The sequence below is a fragment of the Poeciliopsis prolifica genome, unplaced genomic scaffold (assembly GCF_027474105.1).
Source record: "Poeciliopsis prolifica strain line A6 unplaced genomic scaffold, Auburn_PproV2 SCAFFOLD032, whole genome shotgun sequence".
NCBI classification, from domain to species: Eukaryota; Metazoa; Chordata; class Actinopteri; order Cyprinodontiformes; family Poeciliidae; genus Poeciliopsis; species Poeciliopsis prolifica.
This window is the reverse complement of record NW_026562407.1, coordinates 6139036-6152766: the sequence shown is the minus strand read 5'-3', so window position 1 is coordinate 6152766 and position 13731 is coordinate 6139036. Positions and strand designations below refer to the sequence as shown.

The 13731-nt window shown below is 38.3% G+C and overlaps 1 protein-coding gene across 1 annotated transcript in view; it reads left to right on the top strand.

Moving 5' to 3' along the window:
• LOC129373336 (glucosidase 2 subunit beta-like) overlaps positions 1-13731 on the top strand; it is a 137762-nt gene that overhangs the window by 48431 nt on the left and 75600 nt on the right. The window contains exon 10 of the mRNA XM_055051229.1: positions 13043-13112. Coding sequence (XP_054907204.1) covers positions 13043-13112 — 70 coding nt within the window. The remainder of the gene's footprint in view (positions 1-13042; positions 13113-13731) is intronic.

The window sequence follows — 13731 nt, the reverse complement described above, 5'->3', positions numbered from 1 at the left end:
TCACCTTTACTCAATGGAGAATAAAGAATATTCCCAGTTTTTACTGAAGCTTTTTAAATGAGTTTGTAACAACTGATGACTTTACAAAATGTCAGGTACTGCCATCAGGATTTCTTTTCAAATAATTAAAGTAGCCAATGTTAAAGACATTGCTGATTGCTCTGTACGTGTCTTTGTAAACTGCAGCAGCACAATCGTCATAAAAGAGAAGCTGATAGAAAAAAAAGGTACTTTAATCCTTTTTAAGTAACTGACAGCCCTCTGAGGTTAACAGCTTAAAATATTCAGGGAAAAAAACTATATTTGTCGTCAAATTTCAACGGGCTCCAGTCTAAAACAAGAACATCAAGCCGTTAAATGAAAATATTAGTGAAGTACAATTGCTGTAACTTTCCACTGATCCTAGAGTTTACATAGGCTTAGTATTTCAGTGTAGCTTTATGAATGCATGAGTTATTCTTCACAGGGATCATATGTTGACTTGATGTTATTTAAAAATTCAATTAAAACAGCACGAGAAAAGCTGTAAATGTGCACAGCAAACATACAAGTGTTGTTTTAGAGAATTCACTGTTGAAATTCAGTGACTCAGAAACGAGGGTTTGTTTGTGCAACACAACTCTTAAACTCCTTCCTGTTTGCATCAAATGTTTAAAAGCTTCATTACTCCTGTAGATGTCACAAGATGAATTACCGTATTTTACTTCGCTTTGTTTAATCTGCTCTCACTTCCTAAAGCGCTAGCATTTCTTTCTGAACGCAAAATTAAACAATGTTTATATATACAAATATATATATATATATATATATATATATATATATATATATATATATATATATATATATATATATATATATATATATATACACACACACCCACACACACACACACACACACACACACACACACCCAACAGACAAAGCCTGATAAAACCGCTGCATGTTTCTCTCCATCTCCCGGACAGATACCATCCTTTCATTTCCGCTCCTTCAGATAAAAAGATGAGACTGGAACAAGGCGAAAGTGAGGCCTATCGCTGGGCAGCAGTGATTGAGTCCCTTCACTAAGCCACGGCGAGAATCTGCACAAATAACTGAGTCTGACGATAAGTAGCTAGTCATTTCCATAGACAAAAACAAAAAAAAAAGGGAACATTGGGGATCAGATTAGATTTCACCATATGTCAGGCTTATCTCTGTGCTGCTTCATGTATCATAAGAAAAAACTCCCGCACCCCATCTTGTAATAAAAACAAACTATTAAAAAAAACGTGGAGCAAAAATAAAATGATTTTATTTCTACAGCTATTGCTAGGAGGTTTAACATTTGGTCTTGGAAGAATGTAATGAAAAAAATCATTGATATGCTCCATCACTCCTATTTGTGTTTTAAATAAACAAAAACAAACCTTAACAGTGTCATTTTTTGATTGGACTCATTGAAACGTAGAATATGCTATCCTGTAAGAGTTTTAAGAAAAAATACATTTCCTCTTGTGCTCAAAGGCACAAGAGGAAATGTATTTAAATTTTTCAATTAAAACAAACTGGCACAAAAATTCATTTAAAACTATGTAAAGTAAAATTTAAATCTTTTAAATTCTAAACATGTATGCACATCATGTCCTACACATTTACAGATAGGTAGTTGAAAAAAAAAGAAACATGTAAAAAGCTGAAAGTTGTTTGTACTGCAGTATCTCTCACTGAAGCAATGACCCAAGTTCTCTAGCACTGAATTTGGAAATTTCTGAAGATTTTTCTTTATGTTCTTTACAATCCTCCCAACTATCTGCTGGGAACCTAAACGTGCATCCTTGACCAGCCTGATTGATCATGGTTGTAGATGTTTTGAACTATTTAATTCTTTAACTCTGGACAAGTTCAGACCAACTATTTCCTTGTAGTCATCTCCTCTCTGCCCCCCTGGAGACACGCTCACATCCATGTGCTGCACCGTAAGGACTGATTGAGACTGCATTTATTTATCCATTTATTGCTGAGGGCACCACTCCATCGTTATGTTCTAGACACACACAATGACAAAAGAAAAAAAATTATATATATATTTATATATATCTTATGAAAATCAGCACTCATTAAAAATAAGAAGTCTTGTTGAGAATAAAACATTGTTTTCGGTCCATGGTTGTGAAGCATAAAAGTGCTTTGAGGATTAGGTTTATTCTTCAGACTACAAAGTTTGCACACAATGTTGTTTACAAGCTACAATAAGTTTGGTTCTTTAACTCTACGTCTCTTAAAAAACACCCACTGGCTACTTTGTTCACCTGTTTGATTTCTTGTTAACTCGCATAGCAAATCAGTCAATTACGTCTGGAAAAAAGAATTAATTATCCCAAGTATTGGCTGCTGGTGGTGTCATAGTGTGGGGGGGATATTTTGGCCCAATATCTGTCCCTTAGTTCCGTCTTATTACCATTTAAATGCCATGGTTTAGCTTGAGTTTTATCACCAACCACGTTTATCCCCTTGTGATCACTGTAAGTAGTCAGATTCATAGGTAAACCTCCAATAACCTTGAAATAGTTTGCTTTGCATGGCAACGTTCAGTTGACTGATCGAAAGGTCTCCAAAGCTAATGGACTATAATTCAGTCTCACCAAGGACCAAAATCTTTGAAGAATGTCAGATATGTTGTTGCATCTATTCCATAAAGAATTGAGGCAATTCTGAGGGGAAAATGCTTCTAACCTGTTACTCGCAATAAACCTAACACCTAATAAACTGTCTGGTGAATGCATATAAACACAATTACTTAATTGTAGCAGTTCTTGATGCTGACATGAGGAAAGCCAATGGTCAGCTTTCTATGCAAAACAGCTACAAATGACCCCATAAGTACTTTGTTATTGGAAACCGCCAGTGAATCTCAATCATCAGAGAGACACTTGTTTGTCAAGAGGTTGTGAACTCACAATGAGGCAGTTTTGTACCTCCTGCTCTCTTCATTCACTGAGTAATCAAGCGTCTCAGCTGCAGTCGACATCTTCCAGTCACATTCCTTATTTGGCGGTGAGTGGGACCCAACCTTTATTTCCTCAAGATGGCAAAAATCAAAACTGCAGATCAGGGAAAGAGCGTGTTGCAGGCCACACTGCTTTGAGACCAGTGACAGATCTGACCTTTTCACGCTGATACAAAGGGACTGGGTGTTATTGTGTTGGGTTGAAACCTGACACAGTAGCTACAGCAGCTAATGGCGTGTTTTCTTACCACTCCGCTTCTATACACAATGCACATCCTGCCAACGGGGGAAAAAAAAGTCGAGGCAAAGCTGTCTGTGAAGAAGGACAATAAGTGAATCGTCCAATGTCTTACTTAGGAACTAATTATTTCGCTTCTTTCTAGTCAGAGAAAAGCCGACTCTTTTCCACTGGGTCAGAGAAATTGCTTGGTTTTGGCTGACCTCAGCTACAGGTAGTATAAATTGAAAGATATAGGGATTTGTACGGCTCAGTCAAACCTCTTAATCAAGGAGGTTCTGTTTTCCACCATCTTCGCTTTGTCTTTTGTTTTGCTGTGGTTTGGATTTGTGTGTTTTGTTACCACCTACAAAGTTTAAGATTTTGAATTGGAAATTGAAAGGCTTTGGGAATGTTGCTAATTAAGAGCAAATATAATATAATGGCAGAAACAAGGAATATGATGTCTATTCTAGGCTCCTCACAAAACAGGCTCCACATTGTCATTGTTTGAAAAATAGAGATAAAGCCAAAAAAAGTCCACTTGTTACTACTTTCATATGATTTAAGAGTGAATATCAGCCAGTTTCTGATTTTGATAGTTGTGTTTGCAAGGTTAGTTATAAAAATAATCACTGTTTTGATTAAGTTGACACTAACAAGGTGAGTTATTGCATCAAAATCAATATAAGCTGACCTATTCTTATTTGCCCAAGTTATGTTTTTGAGGCGCCAGATAGATGTTTGTTTAGATGCAGTTTATTTTACTATAAAATGAGCGTTATTAAATGTCAGTAGTAACATTTATTTTTCTTCAGTAGCAAATTGATGGACAAAGGGAAACGCGCAGTGCTAAAGATATAGTAATTAAATAAAAGATGCACATTTCCATAAAGGATGTTAACAGTTATACTAATTACCTTTTATCGTTTTACCAAACATAAAAGTGAAGCAGATCCTCCTAAATGAGGGATCTGCTTCTCCCCTACTTATTTGTTTAACCTTAGTTAAGAAAGTAAAATATTAATATTGTAATTAATCTGTTAATTACAATATTAAGAAGGCCCAAGACAGAACCCTGGGCCTTCTAACCAAGTTGCGGGAGTATTAAAAATGGCATGAAGTATCAGCTATTATGGTTAGTATCAGTATTGAGTATAACATTTTTGTAAAGTTGCAACCCGAGCGGAGGTGGAACGATATGGACAACAACCTTGTTGACAGGTAGAAAAACCCTTATGTCAGCTGCCTGCAGGCGTCATCCTGTAGGCAGGATAATCCTCACGCGCTGTAGGCCTCACTTGACTTCCTAAATTTATGTAAAGTGTCTCCTACAAAAATATCAGCAGCTATATTTTAGGAAAGCAAGAGTCATTAAAAATAAAAGCTTTGAATTTTCTTGAGGGTTGACTAGAATTAGAAGCGTCTTTTTGGGACTGTGCGGGAGCTTTTGGCAGTGGAGACTGATGCAGTGTTCATAGTGCATTTGTGTGAACATTTAATGGACCCCCTGCTGTTTTGCTGTCTCACGCTCACAGAGGCCTTAAGCAAACCTGACATCCACAGCATTTGTGGGACATTCCAAATATCTATCACAGCACATTTTCTTCCCCCCCCCACACACACACTCTCCCGCCACTCCTTTTTAAGTAAAAACAACTTTGGTGAATATTTTATGGGGAACATTGCCTCGGTTTCACCGAGCGAAGAGAGTGGCACGCGATGACGACTGACAGGCTCCCTGGTTGTAGCATCTGTTTGGAGATAACCTTTCTTTTTGGTTTGTCTTCATGACAGTCCTAGTCTTTTTTTTTTTTTTGCCATCCTGTTTCCCTTCTGTCACACTCTCTTAGCCTGGTTTAGTCTGGCTGCTGTTCACTTAGCTGCTGCTTTAAATTTTAGTGTGACCACAGAACTTCTGCCCATCCATCTGATACTGTTAGTTAAAATGCCGGCATATGGGTGGAAATCTGCTTTTTGGTCCACAGACTGCAGCATTTATGGCACAAAATAAAACAATTTATTCACTTTGAGGATCACACTGAAGCTTAATGCGTGTTTGTTTCTTTTGGCAGTAAAACACAGTTATAATTGAATATTTTGCTAATAGTAGTATCATGCCCTTGCTTTACAGTTGTATACTAAAATAGAGTATTCTTTTGCAGAGGCTTGAACGACCTGGAAGCAATGCTTGGCTGGTTCAGATTATATTTGTCTTACAGATTGGAACTTGTTCATTTCAAGTGAAATCTTCTTTGTGTACCAATGTAAATTATATAATACCACAGGCTTCAGTACTTGGTCTGTTTCTTTTTCTTTTTACAACATACAGTTGAAATGTTAAAAAGATACAACAGTTTTTTTTTTCTGTCACTTTAAATCAAACTAAGCTTTTCCCTTTTTGGGTTATGTAGCAATATCAAGATTTTTTTCTCTCTCAATTCAAAGGTTTATATAAGCAAAGGTTGCTTAAACAATTCAGGATAGCCCAGAGGACTTACCCAGTTTTCCAGCAGGTTAAATCACCAAACAAATAGAGGCACACTTATGTATATGGTATAATGTAACATCTCAAACACAGGTCTTTCTCATTATTTATTTTTATTTAAAAGAACTGTGTTTCTGTTTCAGGCAAAAATGCATAGAAAATAGACAGCCAAACAGAGCACTGCTGACTTAAAAATAAATGCTGACACTGACTATGAAATTAAAAAGCATAACATTCATTACTACAACGTATTAAAGATTATTTTAATACGTTGAACCTAATGACGGCTTGTCTTCTCCCAGCTGCCCGTGTCACTGATATGCTGTAAACTGACACATCATGAAACGAGACCTCTAAATAATTACTTTTGTTGTTTCCGTCAGTGTTACTCAACTCCGGCCTCAGCCTCCATATGTCACATTTCTCAAGCGCATGCTTCGATGATTGTCTTTGCTGTGATTAGGAGCTACACTTCATTTGCTACCCCAACATTCAATTTCATGGAGGGCTGAAAAAACACCATCTTTCCATGCTTTTTTTTTTTGTATTTTTATGAATGTTTGACAACGCGGCACTTCACCGCTATCGCTGTTGCAATGCTGCGTGCGCTTTCATTTAATAAACATTGTGCTTGCCTGACTTTTCTGCCTCGCCTCGTGCTCTGTGTGACGAGCAGCTGAATGGTGTCGCAGCTAAAAGGGTGGCTCTGTTGTGACAACATTCGTTTGATGTTAAAGCCGGTAGTCCTTGGCTGCCACGTTCTCCCCTTCTGTTCTCTTACTTTCTTGTCACTGCTGTGTCTGGATCGCACCGCTGTTGCACATTGAGGACGCCAACTGGCATGACCCAAAAGTGTGACAGCGTCACACAAGCTGCTGATTTTCTCACCGCCCATAGCCATCCACTTTTCATGCCTGGGTGCAGGGAAATGAGGCGGTTTCCTCTCATTCAAAAAAAAATCCCTTAATTGACTCTCACACTTATTTGAAGTGTAAAGGTAGTAAAAAAATTTCCATTTCTTAGAAAAACAAATAGTATAGTTAAATGCAGTCTTTCCTCCAACAGACTAACAACAGGCATTCAAAGTAAATTAAACAGACCAAAAAAAGTCTTTGCATTTCTGAGAGTCACCCTTGCTGGATCCGTTGGCTGGATTATTAACAGATCCAGAGCTTCACTCAGATGACAACAAGGTGGAGTAAACATGCAGCCGGATGAGTGATGGCTCAGATGAATGCATATGCATGTGTTGGAATGGCCCAGTCAAAGTCAAGAGCTAAATCCATTCAAGATTTTGTGACCTGAAAACCTGACTCTTGATGGCAATGTTTGCAAAAAAGATTGGGCAAATTGTTCAGTCTTTGGGTGTAAAAAGTTGCTTTTTTAAGTCAACTTGGGTCTTTTGAGGTGAGACTTCTAAACGAAGCCTTCTAAGAGATGGGATGCATTGGTTAACAATACCAAATGTTCAGCTGTATTTATCACTTTCATTCCCTCAATATGAAACAGAATTTTAACTGCTGTATAAACGAAGCCTGATATCATGTAGTAAAAGATGGGAACAACTTTGCTCTTTGAAAAAGGGATTTTGTTTTAAGAGCATTTAAAATTAATCAAAAGACTGACTCCTTAAAACCACCGCGCCTCACTCTGTCACTGCTCTTGCTGCGAGTTCGAGATACAGAAGAGGAAAGTGCCAGCAGCCATGTATTGGATTGGAAGAGGAAAACTACTCAGGGCATCTTTGTCCTCTGTCTGAACAGTGTCGCAGATGTGGGGTAGTGGGGGTAGAACAGGGATGGTGGGAAAGCAGGGGAGCGAACCAAAGAAAACGGGGGTGAGAGAGAAAGGAGAATTTTCTCGCAGCTGCCCAGCCTGAGGCCAAAAATATGTGGCGCTTTCCTCGTCACAGCATCACCAGCCATCCATTCTCGCCCGTCATTATTTTACCTCTTGCAGAGGACACACGCCGTCTCTCAGGCACGCATATGCACTCTGGTGCTACCACACACCGTCTGTGCTGCCTTGATCTAATCTCAAACATGGCCAAGTTGAACAGAATGAATAAAAACTCCAAGATGTATATATTTTTTTTCTAGTTGTTGCTACAGGCGTCCAGTTGACACCAGGCTGTTCTTTTGCATAATTAATCACTTGTCATTGGTTATGTTATTTCTCAAAAAGCCAAAATTAAGCAACTTCTAACATTGAGTTTTCATACTAACAAACTGATTTTATGATTTTGGGGTCTGTACAAGAGACTATCAGGACTTGAATTAGTAGCCTTAACACCAGTTTTTTTTTTTTTAATTGTATGATGCATATTGTTAAACTGTACTAAGTGTTTATTGATTTATGGCACTTTGAAAGTTTTCAAAACATAACATGAAAATACAAATGCAATGTAGATCACTCAATCCAATTCCTAGCATTCTACTAGAAGGGGGAAAATAGTTAATTCAGCAGAATTGTTTTAATGTCTTATGCTAACTTGTGCTACAAATGTGTCAGATGTGTAGACTCTGGAACAGTTGTAACATTTGCATACAGTAATCGCAGTGTCTTATGTGCCCATTTTCTAACAATCCCTGCTCTGCGTGGCTTGACTCGATTATAAGAGGATTTTTAATGGTAATGGTTACCTGGAACCATAGGTAGGAAGCTTTTTTCCTGTGAATCCAAGTAGGGCTGTACCAAAAATCTGACTTTGGAGTCGGCCTGCTAAGGCAACCCAACTCACTTAGAGCTGGTACTCAATTGTAATGGCAAACGTTGGTGAAAGTTCTGCTCTACACCCATCAGCTTCAGTTCCTTACACTTTTAATAATGTTCCTTCAAATTTTCTGCATATATGCATTATCTTTTCCTAATAAGGGTAACTTTTGTCCACATGCTCCACGACATGAGCAAGCCTTTAATCACAAGCAACAAGTCGGCCAGCTTGCGTCCTTTTTAGCTGTTGCTCATACAGCTGCTGTTATACAGCATCTTTTCTATTATTGTCTAGAGTTATTGTCAAAAACATTCTTTATAGTACACGAGGCTAGAATAATTTTTTTTTTTTGTAAAGCAGAAGTGTAACTTGCTTCGCTGCCTCTGATTAACTGATATTTTGATTTAAAATGTCACTTAAATTTCTTTATATAAAACCTCCTGCTTTAAAAGAAAGTGATCATTCCTACTAACGTCAGATCAGCAGTGTTTTTTGGTTTTGGAAAAAAAATATTTTTTTTCTTCAGGCTGAATTTGCTTGTGATTTACCTGTCACTAAAACCTACTTTTCACATTTTGAAAAGCTCCTAAGGACCTCTCTACACTAACTCTTTTTGCTGGTGATGCTTACAGAATGGATTTTTCCCAAAAACTTGAACTCCAGGGATTGGATCAGAGCTCACCTTCCACTTTGCCCTCCTGCCCAAGAGCTGAACCTCAGCAGAAGCCTCCAAATATGTTACAGTCTGCTTCAGTTTGTATTAGCAGCAGCGTCACGAGGCAAAAAAGCTTCTTTGTCTTCTGCAGATATTATGCTTTTGCCTCTGGTGCCATATATTTCTGCTCTTCTGCATAATAAACGCTGCTCAATAAACAACTCAGCTTAAATGTGAAAACTAAATTTTGATGTCAGCACAGCTCAAGTCTGTGAGTTAAACATCTGTAACAGCTTTCCTTTCAATCAGAGAGCTGCTGAGAGTTATGGCTGCACAGTCTGTGCAATCTGTTCTGTGGAGTTTTGTGGCTGAAACATATCCATCAAACACGGGACAGATTGAAAGTATATTTCACCACATTTATTCTCAGAAACCTGCTGTAAACCAGAATGTTTCTTGCTGTAGAGTTTTGAAAAATCAAAAACCGATGTAGTTGGAAACGGGAGGAAAAAATATCGAGCTATACATTTCTCTGTGGAGATTTCTTCCAGTATTTTCTATGTTGTTGAATTGAAATGCTTGAGATCATACACGTTTTAATGTCTGGTGACCTGCTGTAAATGTAAAAAGCAGCTTTCAAGTGAGTTCATGCCATGCAAAAGAACGAAGTTGGCAAACAAAAATCCTGTGGTTTTTGGGTTTGTATTTCTGATATTTAAATGTGTCTACTGCTGGGAAACATAACTGTAACAAAACACGCAGAAACAGACGACATCTCAAGGAAACACATTTCTTTTATCACATCGCTGCTTGATTAACCTTACAGATGTCCAAATCTGCAGAGAACATACGAGAAAAGTGCGCTCAGACATAAGAGTAAAATAGACACATTAAAACTGGAGGAAAGTCTGAAAAATGTGACACCAGCTGAGCACACTGCTGTGGGAATTCAGCAAAATACTCACAGAGAGGAAGCTGTGTCTCTCCTACTTGGCTGTCATGAATGTAGGTCTGCCAAACTGAGCAACAACAACAAAAACGGGGCTGGAAGTATTACATAAGTAAGTATTCACTGTGATTTTGAACCCTGAATCCGTGGCTCACAGGCTGCTGTTTAAGTTGCATCAGTTCCTCTGATGTAACTGTGCATAGCCCTCAACTCCCTTAGAGGTTTTAGTCATTTATTTTGATTATGGCTGTATTTATAAGATTAGTCTCTAAAGAAAGTCGCCTGGGAGGATGGATTGGCAAAGATGGTGGTGGGGGAACAAAATGAAGTCTATTTGATCATTACAAATTCAGAAATTTCTGCTTGTCTATTAATTAGCCACTTCCTGGATCTGCGTGTCCCTCTTTTCATTTGTGGGGGCCCAGCTCTCGATGGACAAATACGCACGGTGTATGTCTAAGCACTCACTCACTTTCGGGCAGCTGGGGAACGGCGAATAAAGATCCTTCAAAGGCAGGCGGTTTTTCAAGAGCAAGGCTCTTTGTACTTGTGTTGACTGATTTCTGAGCGCGCTGTGTTTGGCTTCTTCGTGGCTTCACGCTGCCAGTTTCTCTCCTGAACAAACGCAAATGAGAACAAAGACAGGACATGAAAATGTAGGTGGAATAAGAACAGGTTTTAAAGTGTTTTTTATTTCCCCTAGTGAATCTGTCTGTAATACAGCACACCATGCAAAAGTTTTCTTCTTCAGGGTGTTTGTGAAACTCCTGAAGTTTAGAGACGACACCACTCTAATTGGTCTGAATTAGGACAGTAATGGCTCTGCATGCAAACAGGAGGTGAATTGGCTGGTCCGCTAATGCAGTCAGAATCACTTGAGGCTGAATCTGCTAAAGACAATGGAGACTTCAGTAGAACCTGCATCCTGCAGAAATTTAGCATGTTCACACCTGACACATTTGGTCCAGTTTACATCCAGAGTTCATGGTTTCAGACCTTTTGTGCAGGTGTGAATACTGATGCAAATCCTGTTGATTAAACAACTGTTTAGCTTCTACACTTGCCATCATACAATCTGTCCTGTGGTTTGACTCATCCACAAATCAGGACAGCTCCAAACTGCAACAAACAATTAGGTCTGCAGAGAGGATCATCAGGACTGACATCGCCTCTGTTCATGTTCTGTATACGTCCAGGGCCATTGAGAGGTCAGCTAATGTATCCGTCGACACGACACATCCTGGTAACAGGTTATTTAGGCTTCTAGCCTCAGGTTGGCGATATAGAATGCTAATGTATGTATGCATGTATTAAAAAAAATGGACTGTATGTGCATTTTTCTATAAATATGACGCATGTCCTTACCAATCCCTTGAGTCCTTACTTGTTAAGTGTTTTTGACATCTTTAAATTTGCTGTTTGTGACTACACTTTATAATGCATGCAGTGGAAACATAAGTCAAATGTCTTCCTTGTAGCTCCTAGCTTGGCAAATTCTGATCAAAATGTTTAAAAGCCAAGGTTTTTTAACTGTAACGATGTGGTTTGGTACATTTTTAAACCCATTTCTTCTTCTGCTAAAACGTGTTTACTGGATGTAACACAAGTTTTCTGAGTGAATGCATTTTTGAACTGAAAACATTTAAAAAGTAAATGAAGTATAGATTGTATTTTTCCCTCATAATCCACCAACTGAAAGATCTCAAAAGTAACAGTATAATGTTTATCGATTTTTCAAGGACAAATGTGCAGCATGTGAATGATTGAATGTAGCGTGAATCATTTTGAAGGCTTCTGACTTCAACAAAGTGTTCCTGGATTTAATATGGGACATTTGGGTGGACTGACTACAATGACACGGGGCATGAAACAGACTGAATTTTTTATTTTTTTTTTATTTTAATTCAACAACATAGAAAAAAGTCATATGAATTTGAGCATCTTTGGAAGATACTGTATTCTTGTTTCCACAAAATGACCATGAAATCATTTAATTTAAAGCAGAAGAATCATTTCACCCAATTGCTTTTGAATGCATGTCAGAACTGATGCTCCTTTGCTTTGGCATTTACCTCTGCCTTCAGTCCAGCCTGTCAGAAAGAGAATCCAAACTGCAAACACCACATGAAAAGTCAGAGTGATCTTAAGCAGGTTTTTTGTTCCCTTCAGAAGCAGTGAGTCACATTGCATTTGGTGACACCTCTCACTTGCGCAGTTGAGTTTACAGCCTTGTTTTTCCAAAGAGGAGAAGACGACAGCATGCAGCATGTGACAGCTTATCAAATCAAACCCACATTTCCTCTTTCCCATATGTAGGACTCTTTTCATGTTGAGATGTCCTCACCGCTAGTCTCCTATAGAAAGCCTTTTTTTCTCTTTTGTTCCTACGAGCATCAAAAAGGAGGACGCATGAAGAAAAATAAACATTTTATAATCTAAGGGAGAAAAAATACTGGCTACAGATAAACATCGTTCTTTTCATCAAGTGTATCCTTCACTGCTAAGCTGCAGCTTAGTAGTCAATATTTACTCCAGGAGGTGATTATTGGTGCTAACAACTTCCGCGAGCCACTGAATCAGAGTGTGACTTTTAAAATAAATTGTGGCGTCTTTTAAAGAGAAATTAAAGAGCTGAAATTGTTTTGGCTTTGCCTGGATTTCCCCTGTGACCTAAAAACAGAACACAAGCATCCAAGCATGTTGTCTTTCATCATTAAACTGTCTTTTGAAAGGCTCCTGAGAGAGGCTCCTGGAGCACAGCGAGAGATGCCTTGTACTTCGAAACATCAAGTGTCGTCAGCGTCTGCTGGGAGGTGCATATTAGAGTCGTGGACTTGAGCTGAAAGGATCTTTGAAAATAAAAAAAATAAAAATCTCTTATCGTCTCTCTCTCTCACACACACACACAAACACAAGATGTGCTGGTTTCCATGTCATTTTATGCAATAACACAGGTGATATCCAAGGTCTGCTAAGTGTACAGATCTTTGACCCTGCTTTCTCACCCTCTCTGCCTCCATTGTGCTCACAGATCAAAGACGCCCACAGTGCCCCAGGTGGCCTCATGAGTGAAGATCCTCACTTAAAGGCAGCTGACAGAGGTAAGTTATTAAACCTCACCACTGTCTTCGCACACACGCACACGCACATGCCTTCTTTGATCCCTACTGTAGAATGTCTTTCTTTATTTTTATCAAAGATCCTCTTACAGTAAAATGCCATAGCTTTTTCCTGCTATTACAAATACAGTTCTGTCTGTTATTACAGTTGATAACAATCATGCAACTGCAACTCATCCTTTGGTTAAGATGTAGCAATTGATCATAAATTCATTTACCACACAAGGTGAGCATTCTTTTCAAAAAGTCTTGTAACATTAATTATATGCATTTTTCTATGCTTTTTATTCAGAGTTGTAAAGGACAGGTACTCATTTTTAAAGTGCATCATATCGGTGTAACTATACCACTTTTATGTGGAATGAAATGTTAAGGAAACAGGCAAATTTTGTTCAACTTTAAGTTCTGTTGTGTACAGTTTTTAGTGCTATGAACTGTTCCGTTGTCGTTATTTGGTTGCATGTAATTTTTCAAAGAAATTTATCTTATATACAAAATGCTATTTTGCTTAAATCATGAATTTACTTTGATCAGCCCGGACTTTTAGTTCATGTCACACGACATGCCCAGTTGGCATGTAAACTGAAGAATCATTGACATG